General features: G+C 43.6%; 1 protein-coding gene and 1 pseudogene across 1 annotated transcript in view; both read right to left on the reverse strand.

The window, feature by feature from the left end:
* The window catches only part of CCDC148 (coiled-coil domain containing 148), a 42734-nt gene that overhangs the window by 4711 nt on the left and 16590 nt on the right, over window positions 1-21433 (reverse strand). Inside the window, exons 10-11 of the mRNA XM_088519810.1 lie at window positions 9717-9857; window positions 5574-5692 (exon numbers count right to left, since the gene is read on the reverse strand). Coding sequence (XP_088375936.1) covers window positions 5574-5692; window positions 9717-9857 — 260 coding nt within the window. The remainder of the gene's footprint in view (window positions 1-5573; window positions 5693-9716; window positions 9858-21433) is intronic.
* On the reverse strand, window positions 15920-19979 carry LOC148595719 (ankyrin repeat domain-containing protein 26-like; annotated as a pseudogene).

A 21433-nucleotide genomic window follows, 5' to 3' on the forward strand; every position in this document is an offset into this window, starting at 1 on the left:
TCACAGACTGGCAGGCAAGGGCAGCACCAGGACTGAGCATCCTGCAGACGCGCTTGTTGCTCACAGAAGGGTGAGCCATGGGGTGACCACCCTTTCCTAAGGAGGTCGTTGTCCCGTCTGCACTGCAGAGGCCAAGGCCAATCTGGATAAAAACTTTAACTCTCACTCTCAGAGGGCAATGGCAGCACCTTGAAATCCACATTCAGGGAAGGCAGAGGCCTTGTGAGTACATTCCCAGTTGCACAACCTATTTCTAGCTTAGAACATCCTGCCAATATTTTCATACTTGATTTTAAATGTTTACTTGAGCTTTGATTTCAGTGTCACATCCAAATATACTTGTTACTTTTTTCACTATACTATATTATATATATATATATATAATATATATATACTATTATTATTATACTATATTTTAGCTAGTCTTTCTTCAAAGTAAACTTAATTTTATACAAAACTTAAAATTAAAATGTTTGAATACTCAGGTTTGACCTTAAGTACCACAGTAAGTAATAATTTTAATAAATCAACAGCTGAAAAAAAAGAGCTTTGCTGATTAGTTCCAGTAGAGCTACCCTCTGAAGTATTGTGGGTACACGCTTATGTCATTTTTGATAAGCACAATTTCATTAAAACTCGCCTTTCAGACACTCTCTCATAAATATTCAGTAGGAAGAAACGAGCTACCATGACTATTATGGAGTTCAGTGGCAGTTAAGAACGTCGCGCTCCGACGCGAGAGCGTTGGTTTTCCCCGGATGGCGCTCGCGGCCGCGGGGCCGCTCCCAGCACTCCCCGGCACGGCCGGCACCTCCAGGACAAGCTTGCCAGATTTCTGCGGGACACAGCTCCACCGGCACCTCCAACTGTCCCGACAGCTTTTAATTTTCCATGGGTTTTCCCGATTCTTTCAGCTCTGGCACAGTCACTATTATTCTATTTCTAATGGGCACTGAGTTAGAATCCCTGCGGACAGCTCTCCTTTTCCTGCTCTCTTCCCACGCCAGCTCTGAACGCAGGGCCAGGACTGGCAGCTGCACAGGTGCTGGGCTAACACTGGCAAACCTCTCCCATGCAGCGAAGAACGGAGCGGTGCCAGCGCGTTCCACGTAGGTAGTGAGGGAAAGTAGCTGCACAATTTCATGCCAATTTAATTCTTGCCCTGCAACATTAATGCAAAATATATATTTTTTTTGTTTAAGGGACATTGCTGTAGAATAGCCCATTCTGCACTTAAAGAGCAATACCTGATAAAAGTTCACAGACACATAGAAAATACATAGAAAAGCTAACGCAGAACGGACACTGTGCCGGGAACAGAGAAATCAGCGCGCAGTCGCCTCCCCCTCTCCCGTTTCGGTGCTGGTAACGCTGCTTATCGTGGTCTGGGCTCAACTCCATCTTCTCAGCGTCTTTTGCTGGATCAAGATGTCAGGGGACCTTAACCTGAAGCCCCCGGGGTTCAGGCAGGGGGTGGCCGCAGCTCGGGCTGCCTCGTGCACAGTGTGAAACTGCAGCCGCCCGGCACTTGCAGGCCAAGAAATGAAGCGCTCCCATCTGTTCAGTTAGCCAGTTAAATGTCTCCATTGTTAGACGGCTATTAAGGGATCAAAAAATTCAGTGACTTAGTGGCTTCGGTCTTAGTCACTTCAAATTCATGTACATCCAGTTCCAGGTGCCTTTAATTCTTTGCTTTGATCTGGTCGTAACTGGTTATCTGGTGTCTTGCAATTACCAGGAGAGACCTGACTAAACAGAGCACCAGAGGGACTCTGTAATAATAAGGGTTTTTATTAACTTGATTGCTCGATTTTATCTTCAGTTTAGAAGCAATTCAGGAAAACAAGAGACCATTTTTCACTATCTTATTGGATCTATCCCAGTTTCTATGTACTCTCCAGGCCATATCTTGTTCTTGGAACGGTCAGCCCCTGCATGCAGAAGTCTCTTCCCTATCCCCAAAGCCTGCAGTGTTGTGGAGCAGAGCAGCGGTGCTGCCCTGCCCTCGTGCCTCACGCTCAGCTCTCCAGCGCGGCGGTGCTGGGGAGGCCAAGCCGGAGCCGCGCGGGACTTGCTGCCGCTGCGCACCGACCTCGTTCGGCCGGCACGTCTCCCAGAACGCAGGGCAACGCATCTGCCAAGATGCCGCATACTCGGGGCACCGCAGTACCCAACGGCAACTCCTTTCTGCCCCTTTTGGTTAATGCTTGTAAAGGCTTTGGAGATGAAAAGCTCTAAATAATTTCAAATAATTATGTATCTAATTTCCGAGAATTAGCAATCTCCACCAACAGCGAGCCGTGTTTGCTACCGCACGGCAGCTCTCCCGACTCACGGCAGCCTGCAGGGGCACCCCGCGACGACCTGTGCCCTTTCCCTGTGCTTTCTGTCACTCGTGACCACGAGACAAGAGCATCGCCCACATGTAGGGCACGGTGCCGCACGCAGATGCAGAGCAATCTTTCCTGACCAGTTCTGCTGAAAGCTCAGCCATTTGTGCACACGTGTGTGCTGCGGGGCTTGCTCACCACGCCAAGGGGCAGCTCCTGAGATTTTTGGAGCTCTCTGCCACCATCTTTCCACGGGGATCTGGCTGTGCTGCGAGCACGTGTGGCCCAAGCAAGAGCACCCTGTTTTCCACAGCCTGCAGCCACCCGCGTTTTCTTGGCACCGCTGCTGCGGGTGGGAGCCGCGGGCTCCCGGCAGGAGCCGGTCCCTGGCGGCTCCTCCAGCTCCCGCCGACGCCGCAGCTGAAGAGGAGCCTCCGGCGGCTCTTGGCTTGTTCCCAACGCGCGCGGAGCCGGGGAGCGCGGGTCCTGCTCACGGAGGGCTCGGAGAACGGAGTTGGGCAGCACACACTGCTGTGCTCGTTGCAGGAATCCACACCTGGAGGGGCTGCGTTTTGTTGCTTTCTATTACAATTAAGCGTATAACGATAATACACAACCAAACTGACCAGGGCTACAAGCATGTCTTTGATGACTGGATTCTTACTAAAATGAACGTGATCTCCTTTTTATGGAAAACTTATAAAGCGCACGACTACAGATCCACATTTTGAATAATGATAACATCTTTTTCAGAGGCACAGCCCTCACATCTGCCTTTCCAAAATGTTCTGCAAACCTAAAATAATGCTCAAAAACATTTGCAAATTATTTGATTCCCATTTCCATATAGTCAGTGAATTAGAGTTCAAAATTTTCAGGTATGGGTGCCAAATATGGGGGTACCAAACACACATAAGAACCTGTTCTGATCTATTGTGAGTACTGAGTCTCTGCAGATTGCAATACCTTGAATGCATATTTGAGCAAAAGTTAATAATAAATATTCATTTAAGTTTAAACTGTACAGAGTTCTGATTAAACTCCTCTGTTAATGCAGGAAAGTTCCATATTCCCCTTTATTCTTTTCCTTTGAACGGCCACGGCGTAGGGAAGATGGACGAGAGCGCGACGAGAGCCCTGTGCCGCGGGGACGCAGCAGCAGCACTGCGAGGTCCGGCTGGTGGAAGCACAACTGCCCTGAGTCCCACCCGAGCAGAGCCTGACCTGGCACCAGCCTTCGGCAGCTGAAGTTTTGGAACAGAAAGAGAGAGGCTCAAAATTATATGTAGCAACATTAAAGTCACCAGAGTTCCAGCTCAGTTTTCCATACATTTGCAAGTTGATGGCCTTGTTTCAGCAAATCATAAGGCTAAGCAGATGCGTATCCTTGATGAGTTTGGATTTACTCTGATAAATTTATCTTTTAAGCGGAACTAATGACTGACCACAAAATTACTAAACGAAAGGGAAATTGAGAACAGATCAGTGAAGATAATTTGCCCTGAGGCTTCAATATAGTTAATGATAAAGGCTTTAGAGGACAAAAAATGAGGTGCTGGGAAAAATAAAACAAAAGAAAAGATTCTCAAAATAGTTTTTTTTTTTCAAAAAAATCAAAACTTCCAGTTTAAATAAAAGATAAACTACTTCAATGGAAGACTTCAGCAGATAAAAATGGTATAAAACAGAAGAATTAGAAAGATGAATTCTAAGATTATATACATATAAAAGGAAACAGAGAAAAAAATAAGTGGAATGACATCAATCAGAGTCTCAAATGACAAGATCAAATGCCCTGTTTACAAAAGATAAAGCAACAATATCTAACAGCTCTGAAGAGGTTTGAGAGTAGCTAAAGCTTATCAGAATAACATCCCGTCTAGCATATGAAGACGTTTCCAAATTAATCCTGTTTTGGTCTCTTCTGCACAAAATGCTGCTTTGTTTCAAGCACAGTTCCATTCAGTAATGGTTATTAAATGTAATTATACTGGCTATTTAGATAGAGCTTAAACCAAAAGCAATGAATGGCAGTATTCCAAGATTCATATCACAATATTTTAGAACCTTGACTTTTCAGGGAAATATCTTTACTCAATATCAATATTCAGAGCATTTGAAAAGCACTTGAAACCTAAGTGAAAAATCAGTTATTGCTGAAAAATATAAACAGATCTTGCTCTTTCAACTTCAGATGAAGACAATGAACTGATCTTAAATCATTGCAGGTATATTAAAAAGAAAGCCATACATATATCTACAGCATAAGGACACAGACATTTACATCCTAGCATTAAGCAAAGTATCATAAAATAAGATCCAGGTAGTGTTTCCCACAGAATGATTAAGCCATGTTTAGTCTTTTAATTGTGCTCTATCCTATTTTGATTACGTTTTGGCCTATGCAGTTTGGTGGGTCTCTCTATGCTAAAACAGTAAATCTCTGATTGGTCTTCACGAGGAGAGCAACTATAGACAAGCTCCATACACAGCTGTTCTGTTCCTCTGTGTGATGGGGGAATATATACAATTACACTCCCTTCTGAAGTCAAGTGTTTCTTCCGTGGGTCCCTGAAGGCCATACGCTGCAACAAGGCCCTGGGAAGGCTTCCAGTGGGAATAGGTGGAAGTCCTAAATGACACCAGAGGAGTCAGGAGCATCTACAGTCTCCAGGCAATGCTCTTCACACTTTCTGGAGTATCATATTGGATACCAACAACCATGAGGACTCATAAAGCAAGTAAGATGCAATAACTGTGCCAGGATTAAGGTCTGAATACTCCATAGTTTGAATGTCTCAAAATTTGGATGTATAATTTAAGATCTTCTAAAAAAGTATTTGATAACTTTGAAGCTGTACGTGCTCCATGAACTGCTCTCACCTCTGTCTCAAAGAAACCTGACTACAGATAATTTGGCTAAAAGAAGGCAGAAGGTCCTTTTACTCAACTAGAATAAAAACCTCATGGAGAGTCGGTTTAGTGTGTGCACCTTCCTATGTTTGCAGCAGCCTATGGTTTACAGAGATCTAAGATTTTCATTGTTGTGATTTAATTCAAACTAACAAATACATTCTTCCAGGATACAATGCAACCTGTGTATACAGAGTGGGGTAATTGCCAGACAGGGGAAAAAAATACTTATCTCAATTTATTCTAATTTAGAAGGTTGGGAGATCAGAACAAATTAGATTACAGAAAGTTCCTACTGATGTATAGTTATTCACATTTAATTTATTTTACCTTTCTCTGTCTTTAATTGCTTGTTCTGTCATTAATTTTCTTAATTCTTCCAGATGCTGTATATACTTCTCTTCCTGTTCTTGCTGCTTGAGCTGTTTTTCTGCCCAGTATTTTTTCACCTAAGTTTGAGCAAACACAGTAAACAAAACAATAGTCATTCATAAGCTAAGGCAGTGAGACCAAACAAGTTAACAAAAGTATTAAGTTATAGAAATTGCCAAGTTTACCTTCCTATAACAATACCTATATTTTAGAACGGTGTATGTTAACGGAAAACGCACTAGGAGCCGCCTAAGAGGCTGTGGAACCGCAGGAACAGGAACGGCCACACGAGGCCACGGGCGCCTGGGCCTGTGCCCGGGCAGCTCCCGCGCTCCAGCACGACCTTCCCTCGCCGCTGCAGGGAACGTCCCCTGAGCAAACGGCCCGTTGCGCTCCAACGCGTGCGGCCAGGCCAGCGCGGCCCGGCGGCCGAAACGGGGCTGACGGGGAGCTCGCCGGGAACGGGAAAAGGCAGCGGGGAGCTCTGCAGCCTTCCCAAAACCGCGGGTGAACAGCAGCTGCAGCAAGAGTGGGAGACCCGAGCAGGGAAGCTTATCTGGAAACAGGAACCTCTACTGATGCAAAAAGAGGAATCAGGATTTAAAGTGAAAACTGGCCAAGGGAAACATAGAATTTTGCATTGGAACAAATTCCGTGAGATTCAATTCCTAAAGCCAGAGCTGTTCTGCAAAGATAAACAGGCGGAATTGGTAGCAAATTATTATTCCCACTTTGCCATCACATAAATTACAAACTCCACCTTAAAACCAAAAATCGAGTGATCCCTTCCCTGAGATTTGAATGGTGCCTTGAGCTAACCTCACAACCACTAACCAGTGGCAGGCCAAGAACGCGCTTTTAGACACAGGCACAAGAATCTGCTCCTCGTCTTTGAAGAGGTGACTTCAGGAATCTGTCAGGAACCTCCGCAGCCCCCGGCGCGCCGGGATGCACGAGCGGCTGCAGCAGCGCTGCGGGCAGGCGACACGGGCCGTGCAGAGCTGGGGACAGCCTCTGCTGTCAACAGGGTGGCCCAAACGGGCAGGTGTCAACCCCGTGTCTGACAAGCGATCCTGTGCCAGCTGCTGCAGCTGTGCCAGCAGGGCTGCTCCTGAGAAGCGTAACAGCAGATCTGATGCTGTATTAAGTACATCAATACCTAGGCTGTGATGCAAGGTCAGCACTGGCTGCAGCATACTCACATCCAGCGTCACCCTTGCACTGCCTTCCTCGTCACAGGAACTCGGCTTCCCCGTTTAGGCGCGGGTAGGAGAGGAGCAGGAGCCGTGCGGCTCAGGGCGCTTCCCGCAACCCAATCCAGCAGCAACGCAGCGGGGTTCCCTGCCCGTGCTGCACGCGGACGAGGGACCGGGTGACATGCAGCCAGGCTGCAGCTGCACTAACTGCAGGCCCTAGAGCTGCTGAGCGCCAGGAGGGCTCTCACTAAGGCCAACGTCTTTGTGTAACAGCAGTGCGTAAGTAACAGCAACAGCACGACCCCGTCAGCAGGCGCACGCCAGGCCCAGCGCGTCCATCCGCACCGACAGCTCTCACACAGGAGAGCACGGCAAAGCGCCTCAGTAACCTGTGTCTTTAACTTACTTTATAACCTCATATCCAGCCTCTAAGAGCAACAACACATAGCAACCAAGAACAGCTACAGAAAACAATATGCCATTGAGAAGAGAAAAACAAAATAAAACACACAGCATAATTTTGTAATACTGTGCACATCTGCATAACCTTGAAAAACTCCCTTGGGTATTTTAATAGCACTTTGTGCCAAAAATGCTAACTGAGGTCTACAACAAGTTCATGCAACTTAGGCATAGTACTGCTCAATTCAAGGAAAAAAGGCCTGACATAGGATTTGCCTGAAAATGCACGCATGAAGTCACAAGATTTTGAATAATACAATGATAAACAAAATAAAATAAAGAATAAAGAAATCAAACTAAATATATAGGTATAAAGCCTTGAGTTACTTGCTCTGCCCTCATAGCTGAACCTGCTGTGGGCACAGTGTTGGCCTGCAGGCTTCATGAGGTCCACCCCTCTGAATTTCCTGATTCCAATGGAAAGCAAAACCACTCTGCCTATCTTGAAGGAAAGAATAACATCTCTTGAAACTGAGTTATTGCCAATTAATTGTAACTAGTTATAATTTTCTTAACTGTGTAATTTAGTGTATTTTGACAGAAGGAGTGTGCTCTGCCAAGAACCTATATTGGATATTGAAAATAAACTGCAGAGGAGGAACAAAGCCAGGTGACCACTCCAAAAGAGCAAAATCTTCAGGTGAAGGAGAAAAGTGGATACATCCAGTATGTGAATGTAGTCACAAACAAGAACATGGAGCTCACAAATCAAAATCAATTTGCAATCAAGCTGCTTTTCAAATGCTGGCTCTGGAGACTTGCAGCAATGAGAAATAATGAGCAGACAACAGTCTATCCGCAGAGCAAGTCTTCAGCATCTTTACTTTCGATCATGAGCTTCTTGCAGAATTGTTGCTATAAACAAATTCTAATGCTGTACAAAACTGCCATCTGGAATACAGAATGCAGCAAGGACTTCTGCCCTCCACGTGTTTGACATGACAAAAAGACACGTTTCATTGGACAAAGCAAGGAAAGGAAACTTGAATACTATAAAGATTGATAAGGAAATTCCAAGTAATGTAGAATTTTATTTTCACTCTTCTGCTAAGGAAATCAATTACACCAGCCTGCAGAGTATTCCAAGGAGGTATATTACACAAGTCATTTATTTTGCTTTGCTATGAATTTTTTCGGCTCTCATTAGTGTTTTGGTAGCACCTTAAGCAAATATGGATAGTGTCATTTTTTTTTTCTGCAAAGATTATTACTGCAATAGATACCTCTACTGAAACGAGAATCTCTCTGTTTCTAGGGAATCTAATTGCTCACACTTTGCTACTGTCAGTATTTGTTTGCTCCCACTACCATATGTTACCAAGGGACATGACAGGTAAATAAAGATAAGACGACAAAGGCTAAAGAGAAAACATGACAACATAAACTCAGACTGAGCTCTGTTCTTTATACAGACCTTCTGAGGTGTGAGACATACTGACATCACTTAAGCTTTCACTGCATTATGAAAGTACTCTATTTGGAACAGTTCAGCCTTATTTACTTAACTCTGCTTCTAACAAACAAGCATGTTGTAAGAACACAATCCTTAGTGACCATTCTCGCAAGCATTTTAACATGCAGCGTCTCATGAATGTAAAAGGGATTGCTTATCCATCAGCAATAATAAATTGATAAGAACTCATCTTCTACTCTTGCTTATTTTTTCCAGAAATAATTATGCATTCTTAACAAATATTCTACAGATGAGTTATACTCTAAGCAAGCAAGATTTCAGGGGAAAAAACAAAAACTATAACTTTAATAGTAAAAATTTCTGGATTAGTGGCATATTGTTAAAATAAAACGGAAATACAGCAAATATGTGACACAAAACTGATTTTCTAAAAGCACTGATTTTCTAAAAGTACTGTGGTGAATTTCCAATTTTCTGTTACGATGAAATCCTGGCTTCAAATGGCTTTGATGAATCAAAGCCATTTCGCAAGTAGCCATCCAAGCAGCAGTCAGGATGATGTAACGGGTGTCTCGGATATCCTGAGATTATCACCGTGTTCCAGGCCCCCGACACGGTCCTTGTGGCGCCCCGTGCGGCCCGGCCTCGCAGACGATGCACGTAGGGCTCATTTGCTGCATTGCAGCACCCTCAGCTGCAGCACTGGAAGCCTTCAGTCCTCTCTGCCACATCACTGAAAAAGCACAAATCTGTACGTGCCAGAAATCCAGCAGAGCCACTGCACTGTTTTTCTGTGCTTTTGGGATAGTCACTAACCTTACGTCTTTGTGTACCTCATTCTTGTGGAAACATAACAAAGTACAGAAGAGCACTCAGCTTTCAAGCTAAATCAGACAGTAGCAAAACTCCATTTTCTAATATCTGTACTAACACTAAAGACTGTGTACAAGAATATAAGGTAGTGAGATCAGCTAAAGATTTTAAAGATAATTATACTCATTAACACCCCCCAAAATACATTTCTCATACTTTCTCTTTCTCCTGTGCTCTCCGAATCCTCTCCTGTTCTCTCTGTACCCTTTCTTTTTCATCTTTCTTTTGTTTTCTTCTGGTAGCTAAAGCAGCTTCTAGTTTAGCAGCCTCCTCTTGTTGTACTCTCCACTGTAGAACCTGAAATAAATGAGAGAAGAAACTTTGTTTAGACAGTTTTGCAACAAATAGCTTCCAAAAGACATATATATATATATATATATAATGACTTGGTTAATAAGATTGTCATGGCACAGATACCTCATTCACTCTTATGTAGGACACAGGAGATCCACATTAAATGCTTTACTCTGTACAAGGGAATATGAAATCACATCTTTAGTGAAAATTATTATGTGTTGCAGACATAACAAGACACTTTTTGAGGTGAGGAGCTCTACCCAGTTTTTAAACAAATTAAAGTCAGCAATGTCACTTCTAAATTAGTTTGAACCAGGGCCTTCTCATCCGTGACCCTGCAGCTGTTCCACTTGAAAATCACCAGGAAAGCAAAGAAGTGACTCCTGGGTGTCAGGTTCCCTTGGGGAGGTCTCTGCCCCTCACTGTTTTTTCTTGCACATTAAAGAATTATTCTTGTGCATGGAACACATTTCTTTATAGTCCAGGCCTGTGTTACTCTCCCACAACTGCTCCAAAATCCAGCTCTGGAATCCCAGTCTTTCTCTCCTAACATCTGAGAGAGTATTCCTGTAAGTTTCTTTACCAGTTAAAACCATTAAGTAGAATCATAGAATCGTGGAATCTTTAAGGCTAGAAGGGGCCTCTAGAGATCATCTAGTCCAACCCCTGCACACGCAGGGTCACCTAGAGCACGTGGCACAGGGCTGCGTCCAAGCGGGTTTGAAGATCTCCAGAGAAGGAGACTCCACAACCTCTCTGGGCAGCCTGTTCCAGGGCTCTGGCACCCTCACTGGGAAGAAATTTTTCCTTAAGTTCCTGTGGAACTTTTGGTGCTTCAGTTTGTGGCCATTACCTCTAGTTCTGTCAGTGGCCACCAGTGAAAAGAGGCCGCCCCATCCTCCTCACTGCCTCCCTTGAGGTACTTCTAGACACTGCTCAGGTCCCCTCTCAGCCTTCTCTTCTCCAGGCTGAACAGGCCCAGCTCCCTCAGCCTCTCCTCATAGGGCAGATGTTCCAGGCCCCTGATCATCCTCGTAGCCCTGCGCTGGACTCTCTCCAGCAGCTCCACATCCCTCTTGTACTGCAGGGCCCAGAACTGGACACAGTTCTCCAGATGTGGCCTCACCAGGGCTGAGTAGAGGGGCGGGGATACCCTCCCTTGACCTGCTGGAGACGCAGCAGACCAGTAAATGCTGTAAATTTATGCTAGTCTCTGTAAAGATAGAAAGAGAATCAGATTCTTGCTTCTTAGGCATAACAAAAGTGCACATTTTCCTGAGAAGTACACAGAGACTCAGTGTAGGAGCACTAGCAGAAAGGAATGAAATGGGTGACCCAGATCATTTCCTTAAAAAGCATCACTGAGGTTGTGCAGAGGACACTGGAGGAAAGGAGCAGCCACACATCGAAAGCAGGGCGCGTGCGGCTGCTTCAGAGGTTACTACAGTCATGGCACTGACGGCAACCTCGGTGCTGAGCGGAGCCTAAGTAGCGTGGCGCTACCTAAGGAACATGGCGCTACCTAAGGAATGTGGCGCTACCTAAGGAATATGGCGCCAGCTAAGCAGCGTGGCGTTACCTAAGGAACGTGGCACCAGCGAGGCAGCATGGCACTACCTAAACAGCATGGCGCTAAGGAACATGGTGCCACCTAGGCAGCGTGGTGCTACCTAAGGGACATGGCGCTACCTAAGTAGCGTGGAGCTACCTAAGCAGCTTGGGTCTACCTAATGAACATGGTGCTACCTAAGCAGCGTGGAGCTACCTAAGGAACATGGCGCCACCACAGTTTGTTCAGCTTGGCGAGGACGGGAACGGTAAGTGAGGGCTGAAGCAAAGAGCGCTACGTAACACGTGTTTATCGGGCTAAGCCATCAATATAAACAGAAATAAGGAACAATGATGGAAACAGAATAAGAATTACATAATATGATTGTCTAAATGGCAACTCTTTGTTAGCAGTTCTGAGTAGTCCACTCAAATATTTTAGCAGCATTAGAATTTAAAATAAAAATTGGAAATAGTTTCCATTATTTCACTTGCTACACTAAAAAAAATGAACCGAAATGTTTTTAAAATGAACTTGGGAGGAAGATATGATCGTTTCCAAGTCACTTTTGAGAAGTCCTGGAAACAGACAAACAAAAACATCCTCATGAAGCTTTAATATCTACGAGCAAACGTAAAGTGAACAAAGCCTGCAGTAAGTGTGCTTTTGTGTTGGATCTAAAAATAAACTGCTGGGACATTTGAAGAAAGTTCAGATTTCTGTAATGTTATTTGTGATTTTCTAAACTGAAATGGCTGATAAAGTCAAACATGTAAATGTTTGACTGCAGACTATCTAACAAAAATATTGCTTATTGAAGCTCCTGTTTTCTGACTTTCTGCTCCACATGCCTTTGAATTCTTGTTAGCAAAGTGTGACTTTCTCAGTGCTCTGACCTCTGCCATTAGTTTGTATTGTGATTCCATTAAATCAGTCTCATTAAAAGCCACAGCTAAGTGAAATGTCAGTGGAACTACTGAACAGGAACAGGTATTGAGAGCAGAATAGGTCCAGAGGTTGTCAGCAAGACAACCGATCGAAAAAAAACAAACAAAAATAAAATGGTAAGCATGGACTGCATATACTAATCTAGTCTAAAGTCATGTCAAACCATTCATCTTGGTTAGGAATTGTTTGCACAGAATATATGTTACACACTAATCTCGTGACAGGTCATAACCACTGTCCTTAGTCACATGTGCATAGGTCTTCTCCTAATGCCTTTTATTTCGAGGCAGAAATCAATACTGGGCACAATCTAGTTATTCAACAGGTCTCCCGCAAATAAATGAACATAACCGAGCTTCAATGAATAACTTCAGGAATGGACAGAGCATGAATTATTCAACAGTTCCCCAGACAAAGCTGAGATACTATCCCATGCCTTATCCATGCCCTGCCATGGTCACCCAGTCCATCCCTTTTCATTAAGGCAAAAGGGGAGTAACCTCCTTGAAAATGTGATTCATTGTTTCAACAAAAAGAAAGGAAAATAAACAAACGTGGAAAGCACTGTTTACAAAATATTTCTGAGATGAGATTCAGTAAGTTGGCATTGTGCCCTGACTTCCCACATCAAAGTCTAGAGTCGTCTACCATACAATATTAACAGAGCTGAGCTAAATATTCTTTTTTATTATTATTCGAGATATTCCAAAAATTAGGAAAAAAAGCAGCTTATTCAAAAGTCAAAATATTTCAATTTTTAAACTCCCTTTGAAGGTTAAAATCATTTCTCCAGTAGAGAGCATTTCCAGTCCCACAGCCCCCACCTACTCAGTGGGCCAGACTGCCTAGGAAGGGGAACTTTGCCCAGCAGCAGTTAGTGCAGGAGAACACAGGCAGGATTGCAAAGGCTCCCAAAGTAACCCCAGTTCCCCATCCACGTTGTCACAGGCTGAAAAGCCAGGAGGGAGCCCAGCTTCCCCCGCGCAAACGAGGGATGTGGATGTGGAGCTCAGCCTGCGCCTGCGTTCACCCGCACGGGTGGGTGTGCGGCAGCGGCACCGCGGAGCCGCCCGCAGCCCAGGCCTCTGGGCACCGCTGCGGCGCACACGGCAGCTCCCCGGAGCTGGAGCCGGAGCCGGAACGGGGGGAGTCCCGGGACAGGCCCTTCCCTGCTGCTCGTCGCCAGCCATGACCTGGCACAGGATTTCATAGTTTCTCTTATTTGTGCTTTTCAGCAAAACCTATCATATTTGCCAGGCTTTCCCTCTAGAAATAATATTGCATAGAAGAACAACAAACAAACAAACAAACAAAACAAAAACCCCACAGAACAATATTTGTGAATCAATAACAAGCCTAAGGAGCCATCTGGGACATTATAACGCACCGAAACCCCTTAATGTGTTCTTGATTGCATTCCGTCATTCCTAATGGTACAAAATCAGAAGGGTAGGTTTTACTGTGTCAACATTAAATGTTCTGTTTAAATATTAAAAAACCCTGGTTGTTAAACTAATATTAAACTACTATTAAAAATACACTGAAAACTAGATCCCCTACTGCCTTCTCCACAAACAAGCTTATGTTTTAGCAATACAAGCCCTGCCAATGTAAAGCCCTGAAAGTTTTTAATTACAATTGGCATTTCAAATACATTTCACAGTTTGTGTGTTATGAGAGGTGTTTTTGCCAAGTGAATTATTAAGTTGCTGTACTGAACAGAATGGCTAAATATCTATTTTCAGTTTGGTATTTCAATATTGCATTTTATAATAATGGAAAATAAACTGCAAACTAAGGCATTAGTTGTTTCACTCTAACATCTGAATAGTAATAATGTATTTTAACATGCTTAATGCTACATATATATGTCTATTTTAGTGACAAAAAAATTGAGCGAATGTGCATTAAGTTAATACATGCTCGGGGCACCATGTACAGTCTCCTCTTGAAACAAGACTGGCTTATAACATACCAGGTCTAGGGTCGCACTAAGGAGGCCGGCACCAAGGTCCTTCTAGCTGCTGAACTGCAAAGGTTGACAGGCAGGAGCAGAGCACAACTGGTGCCAGGAGGGTCTGCACGGTACGAGTCCTTCGGGAGGAGACTGGACCTTGAAAGGGAGGCAGAAAAGCACCACAACCAGGGCCATGCAAAGGGCAGGGAGGAGCAGTGCTGCCAAAGCACTGTGCAGAGCTCCACAGCAGGACTGCAGCTGCCGGGGGTGCTGCACGGGCACGGCTAGCGGACAGAATTCAAATTCCAAGCAAGAATTCCCAGTCGGCTTACTAGTTTTAAAGTAAAGTTAGTACTGGAAGTTGTACCTGAAAGGGATAAAATAGAATCCTCTGATATCCCCACTCTGATCCTTTCTAGCTCTCTTTTCCAATAGCTCTTTCAGAAATTTTTAAGTTTTACTAATTCCTGAACTATTTCTGCACACCTGTCCTTATTTTTCTTACCGAATGCATTTCTCTCTCTTTATTGAGCTAAGACTCATTCTTACAATGCCTGGGAAAAAAAAATTAGAGGGTTTCTTCCAGAAAAATAAGTCCACAATTGAAGATGCTAGTGACATAAGTACTGCAAAGCTGATGCAAGTAAGTTGACATTATTTCAGCATTACTGAAAGAATCAGCATTTTTCTGGTGGAATCCTTGTGCAACTGAGAACAAGAGCAGCAGCAAAGCTGCAAAGTCAGAAATGTTGAAATGCAATTATAAGACTAGATATGCAAAATATTAATTCAAGGAATGCAATATAAAAATTATCCTACACATAAGGGACGGCTCAGGTGCCATTCTGTAGGGATCTGTGAGCAATAAGGTGACAGAGGGGTCGCTGGGCAGCTCAGCTGGGGTTGCACCCCGTGAGGGGAGTGAGCTGATTGGCTCTGAACTGACCTTTTCCACTCACAATGATGCTTGCAATTAAAAATCTGCTTCTATGGCGCTCGTTAAGGAGTTCAGCATTGGCTTCTGCTAGTCTTTCATCAGCTCTTTCCAGTTTATTTGCTAGGCACCTTCTATTTTTTACTTCTTCCAAATAGAGTTCTTTGTACTTTCCCACTTCTCTCTGTGTGGATTCTTTTTGAGAAGTATTGTCTTGTTGTATACTTATTCTATCCAATTCTGATTCCAGATCTCTAATTCTGTGCTTTAGCTGGTTTCTCAGTGAAACATGATAACTGGCTCTTATTTGTTCTGATCTGTCTTGGGAGGCTGCCTGCGACTGCAGAAACAGGTTAACTTCTTGTGGTTTTTGTCTTAACTCTTGTTCAGCTCTTTCATCAATCTCTTTTTTTATACTGTTCTATTCGGCTGTGATCTACTATATTAGTCTCTAAACGACGTTTGAGGTCAGATACCTCCTCTTTCAGCTGACATTTGCTTTTCTCCATTTTTTCCTGATTCCCACACTTCCCACACATAAAAGACAATTAATCTCCTAGATCCTGATTTTTTGCTTCTAGCTGCATGGATTTTTTAGACTCTGTCTCCAGCTGTTGGGAACGTTCCCAACCTGATTTTGATCTTCCTCCCAAGGCTTGGGCACTGTCCGCAAACTAGTGACCAGGTCCTCGGGTGATTATGAACCGAGGCAGAGGCTTACGGGTCTTTCTGGAGAACCTCAGTCCTATTGGTCTGTTAAACAGACAGCCACAGGCTGTGGCTTCTAATCTGGCATTTTCAATTTCAAGCCATTGCACATGTTCTTCCAGTTGTTTTATACTAGTATTGGTTCCCAACGAAGCTTCCAGAAGGTGCTGAAGTTTCTGCGAAGAAGTTAATAATTCCTTTTCTTATTTCCTAAGGCAGTCTTCAAATCATGAACTCTGACTGCTCAGACTGAATATGCTGTTCTTCCAGTTCCTGCAACTTGCCTTTAATCCTATCCAACTCCTTTTGCAACCGCAGTTTCTCTTCCTCCAGGTCACTGCGATAACGTGTGGAAACATCCAGGGAAGCTTCTGCCATGGACTGCTTCTTAAGAGCACTGGCAAGCTCCTGCTGCAGCTGTCTGACCTCTCTATTTGTCGGTCTCACATTTAAAGATTTGTTCTCTTAAGTCAGCACATTTGGCATTTTATTCCTTGCTTCTCTCCTCCATTAGGTAAGCTTGCTTCTCAGTGTCAGCTCTGAGTCTATTGAAAATATCATTAAATCTGTCCTGGACATCATTCACGACTTTTTCCTTGATGATACCTTTATTCTGCATATCTTATAGTTGCTGACGGAGTAAAAGGTTTTGGAGCTGAGCCAACCATTCTTGCATAGATTCCTGTGTTATCATATATTTGCTTACCTGATCTTTTTCAAGGTGTCAGGCATAATCACATTCCTTTGCTTAACACTGGACCTGACTTAATTCTATCTGTGTCATTTCTAAAAGCAATGCTTTTTCTCTTAGCGTTCCTTTCAATTGGTGAATCTCATTCTCTTGATTGCTGGCTTTGATCTCAACGTCAGTCAGCTGCTGAGACAAGCTCTTGATGGTTTCTTGTGCATCGGAGAGACCATGATGGAGCTTGTCCTGCAAACGAAGCCACGCGTCACGTTCCCTCTGAAACGCACGCTCAGTATCATTTCTTGATGCCTGATGAAGTTCAAGTTCTTGAACAACCAAATTCAAACGGGAGCAGAATGATTCCACCTCTGTCTCTATCTTTGCTTCTTTTTGTCTCTATCTTTGCTTCTTTTTGTCTGCTTCAGTTGGGAAGTCAGTACTGCCGATTCTGTCTTTAGTAAGGTCAGCTGTGTGTTGCATTGAAGAACAGTTTGTGTTAAAGCTTCCTCATTTAGTTTAAGTTCCTTTTTAAGATCTTCATTTTTTTACTTCAAGGTTTCATTTTCCTCTACATATTTTGCTTCTTCTTCCTGGTTCCTAAGTCTTAATTGATCAACCTCTAGCCTAAGTACAGATATTTCATCTTGCAATAATTGATTTTTGGACAAGAGATCCTTTTCTCACTCATTGCTGTCAGATACCACTGAATCTTTTGCTATAGTTCTCGTTTCTTCTTCTATTTCCTTCTGTCTCCAAAGATGGTTGTTTAAAATTCCTTCTTGTAGGGCTCTGGCACTCTTTCCTTGAGAAAGCTGTCTCTGTGTTTCATCACGCTCTTCCTCAACCTGTTTCAAGAGCTTTCTCAATGTTATTAACTTCATTTCTAAATTCCTTGAGTGTAACTCAATCTCTCGTTTCTCCTCCATCACTTTACAGTAGCGATCTTCTTCCTTTCTTAGCTGTTTGGTTTTCTGATATTGCATTTCTACCCTGAGCCTCTTCTTTTCTTGTTTCAAAGTAAATTTAAGGCTTTGGATATTATTTTTCCATTCCACTTCTTGATGAGCCAATATGGATTTCAAATCTTGAGTCTCTTCCGCTTTTAATTGTGACTCCTTTTCACTTTCCAATTTTTTTACTTCTCTCCAGAGTGCCGCGTATCCATTTTTTTCACATTCTATTTTCTGCTCATATTCAAGCAGCATGTTTTGAATTTTCAGGAGACCAGCAGAACCTGCGTGATCTGCACTCGGCTGTTCTATGAGCAGCACAGCCCCCTGGCAGGCTGACGCTGGCAGTTCAGCATCCCCGTGCTCGTCCCTCCACGCGTGTCCTCAGGGCAGCTCTGCAGAGCGCTGGGAAACGCGGCCAAGCCGGGCAGCGGGGCAGCCTCTTCCCCGGCTCCCAGGGAGGCAGCGCGGGCTGCGTGCGCTTGGCATCGCGCCGTCCTGGCCATGCCAGCTGGGTCCAAAACTGCTATGAGCAGCAATAAAATCCCTATTTTGTGACTAAGCTTCAGCTTAAACTTCTGCAGGTAGATGCATAATTAGCACACTTGAAAACTGAACAAGCTCGCTAGCTTTACAGCTTGTCTGTGTAGATCCCAAGCAAATAAGCAAATGACCTCCTATTCCCAGGACAAGTTCCTCTCCCTTCTCACCCTCTTTCCAACTTCATTACATCTCTGCCCACCTTTTCCACTCTTTCTCACTGAATATGGAACTGAGGGTTATCCCATTTGTGGTAAGTTTGGGACAGCTCTTCATCTTTCCAGAAAGCAGCTACAAGGTACAGGAGAAACAAACAAAACCCAAAACCAACCAAACAATAACAAAAAAACTTCTTAATTGTCAACTTAGATCTGAAATCAGTCATGAACTTTTTCCTTCAAGTTTTTAAGGAAGGGGCTGCAGCCTCAGCACAGGCAGCTGCCCGTAAGAATTGTGTTCAGAAAGAAATGTACATTTTAGAGCTATCCATTTCTAGTAGTTTCTGACAATGACACAAAACATATGTAAGAGGTGATTAAAAAGTCATGGGCTAAAAGAATTATTGGATCGCCACAAGAGGTCTTCAGCAAGGACATTCTTCTCAGTTCAGTTCCTACCAGACACATTACCCACTCAGTGCAGACAATTTAGTGAATTTAGCAAAGTTTTTATTTCCCAGCATTACTATTTATCTAGCGTAGAACTAGCTGACGAGGGAAGTAAAACTGAGATGACTAGAAGATTAGCAGGGAAAACCAATAAAAGCGGTGACCTTCCTTCCTGCCCGCGCGGCCCCTTGGCGCGCAGCGCGGCGCGGGGAGGGACGCTCCGAATGGAGCAGGGCCCCGGCGCCTCCCTCCCACAACGTGGCGGGAAGAAGAAAAGGACGGAAGGGAGGAAGGGAAGAGGAAAACGTAAGAATTAAAGATCTAAAAGAATTAGAATTTACACAGATGATTTCCACTAAGGTTAATAGAAGCTAAGCACATAAACTCCTCTTGTGAAATGAGATAATAAATCCATTAGCCTTAAATATTCTACAAATGGAACAGGAAGTAGCACTCTTACGAAACTATAAGAAAGAAGATACGAAGTCATTAATCAGACAAGAGCACCCACACTGTGACCTCGGAGCTCCCAGGAAGCGACGGCTGGATAGGCTCTCCAGGGATGGCCTGGGCTTGCACAACAAGTAGGAAATTTAAGGGACATTGGACATTCAAATAGCAACTGGAATCAGGCTTAACAGGACAAACCAGACTAATAGTACTAACAGAATCCTGTGATTAAGGGAGTTATGAATAGTCTTGTATGAAACCATTTGGTAATGAGGTAATCAAGAAATCATGGGGTTTTTTTTTTTCCTAATTACAGTCAGAAGGCAGCTATCTTCTGAATTTAACACTGAAGGTTCACATTCTTACTGGATTTTGTCCAGTATTTTTAGATAGTTTATCCACAGGAAATAATGAAGAAAAGCAAGGCTACTGTTACTAAAATTATTTTTCTTCTATAAAATTCCACCTGAAAAACTAGTAAAAAGTTGAAAACAACTGCTTTGGTCTTTAATGGAATGGTAGAAATTTTATTCAGTTATTTATTCAGTTTATTCAGAAATTTTATTCACTTAAATCTGATAAAGAGATATTGGTGGGGGGGGGGGGCTTTGACCAAAACCCTCTTTAAAATCCAACCAGTAAGCAGACACATTCCATTTTAGTTCAGAAACTTGGTCCCAAGGCTCAGAATTGCTGGCTGTAAACCTTGCCATCCAATATCAGCTCAACTTCAGTGGGCAAAAACATTGTCACAGCATCTCTGCTCAAACAACAGGCTTTCACGGCCCATCTTCGAATTTCCTCTCATCAGTCACTATAATGCAGAACTGCTCTTTGCTTGTCAGTGGGGAATGTCAACGCCTTGTTAACGTGTCTAAATATTATGCAGACTGCTTTAAATATTCACACATGCATCACCTTAAACGACATTTCCATTTACATCCATTTCCCTAAATTTGCTGTCCTTTCATATATTATTACCTCTTCTATTTCCTTCTACATTCTTACAAACAGCTCTTTTGAACATTTACTACTTTGGGATATTTTTAATGTAAATTATTCTGCTTGCTTGCCTGAGGTGTCACTTCCCTAGCTCCGACAGGAAGGTAATTCTCCTAAGAAAATAAGGTTAGGGTGATCTATCTGCTTGTCTAAACATCTGCCCCCAAGTACTTCTGGGAACCATTGGACAATTTCAACTAAATTTGACAGATACATGCAGGTCTCAAATATAATTAAGCTCCTAAAGCTTTGTCAAATTCAGCAGTCAGGTAAAGGAGCAAGATCTAATCCACGTCCTAGGGAGCTGAACAAACACTCGAAGGAAAGCAAAATCAAAGCCGTACTTGGTGCCGAGCGATCAATACGGGGGCCACCCGGCACGGCACGGCACGGCACGGCACGGCACGCACTGCCGGGAGCAGCAAGGAAGACGCTGGAGTTCACACTGGAACTGGGAAGAGGACATGAAAGGCCAAAGGCAGAGCTCGGGCTTCACCAGCGAGCAGCCAGCTCAGTTTTCTGCTTTCCAGCTCTATACTCATTTCATCACTGAAACAAGTTCACTTTTTACCTCATCTATAGATCTACATAATATTTGAGGATGGGTTTTTAATCAGTTTGAAATTAATTCAGTAGACTAAGAGCTACTTTTGCATCTGTCGGTTGCTGAAGCTGCCTACAGCTGCATGACACTCTTGGGTAGTGTGCTTCAGAAGAACTACGACTGTGCAAAGGATGAGCTTTCAAATGCGTTTACCTGTCAAATCCAAACAAAAAAATATGGACACATTCAGAACCATTTCTGCAGAAAAATCACTAGTTCCTTGCAGAAGTTCAGCTTTCATCCTCTAACCCTTTCAGCTGCAGAGCTCTTCAAAGTAAGGTCACAATGATTTCCTTTTTTAATGAAAAAGATATTTCTTTTTCATTCCTCTTCACTGGGGAAATAGATGAATTGTTTTGATCAAACTTTCGACCTTTTAACAGAGTCACCTCTGACTGACAGCAGCCCTTGAAAGGCACAGACCTAATAGGTTTAAGTTAAGAAAAGTTCCAAGCTCCTGGCAACAGGAGGTCAGAATCTAAACTTCCACTGTATTCAGTGCATCCGCGAGGCCCTTAAGCAACATGAGAGTCAAGGTACCACATTCGGCTTCAACCCTTTCTTGTTGCTTTGGCGCGAGGAGAGCGGGCACGATAATCCACCAAGAGAAGGGTAACTGACTTCACAGCAAAACGCAG

This window comes from Tinamus guttatus, unplaced genomic scaffold, assembly GCF_059628265.1.
Source record: "Tinamus guttatus ecotype Peru unplaced genomic scaffold, ASM5962826v1 Tinamus_guttatus_pri_ptg000073l, whole genome shotgun sequence".
NCBI classification, from domain to species: Eukaryota; Metazoa; Chordata; class Aves; order Tinamiformes; family Tinamidae; genus Tinamus; species Tinamus guttatus.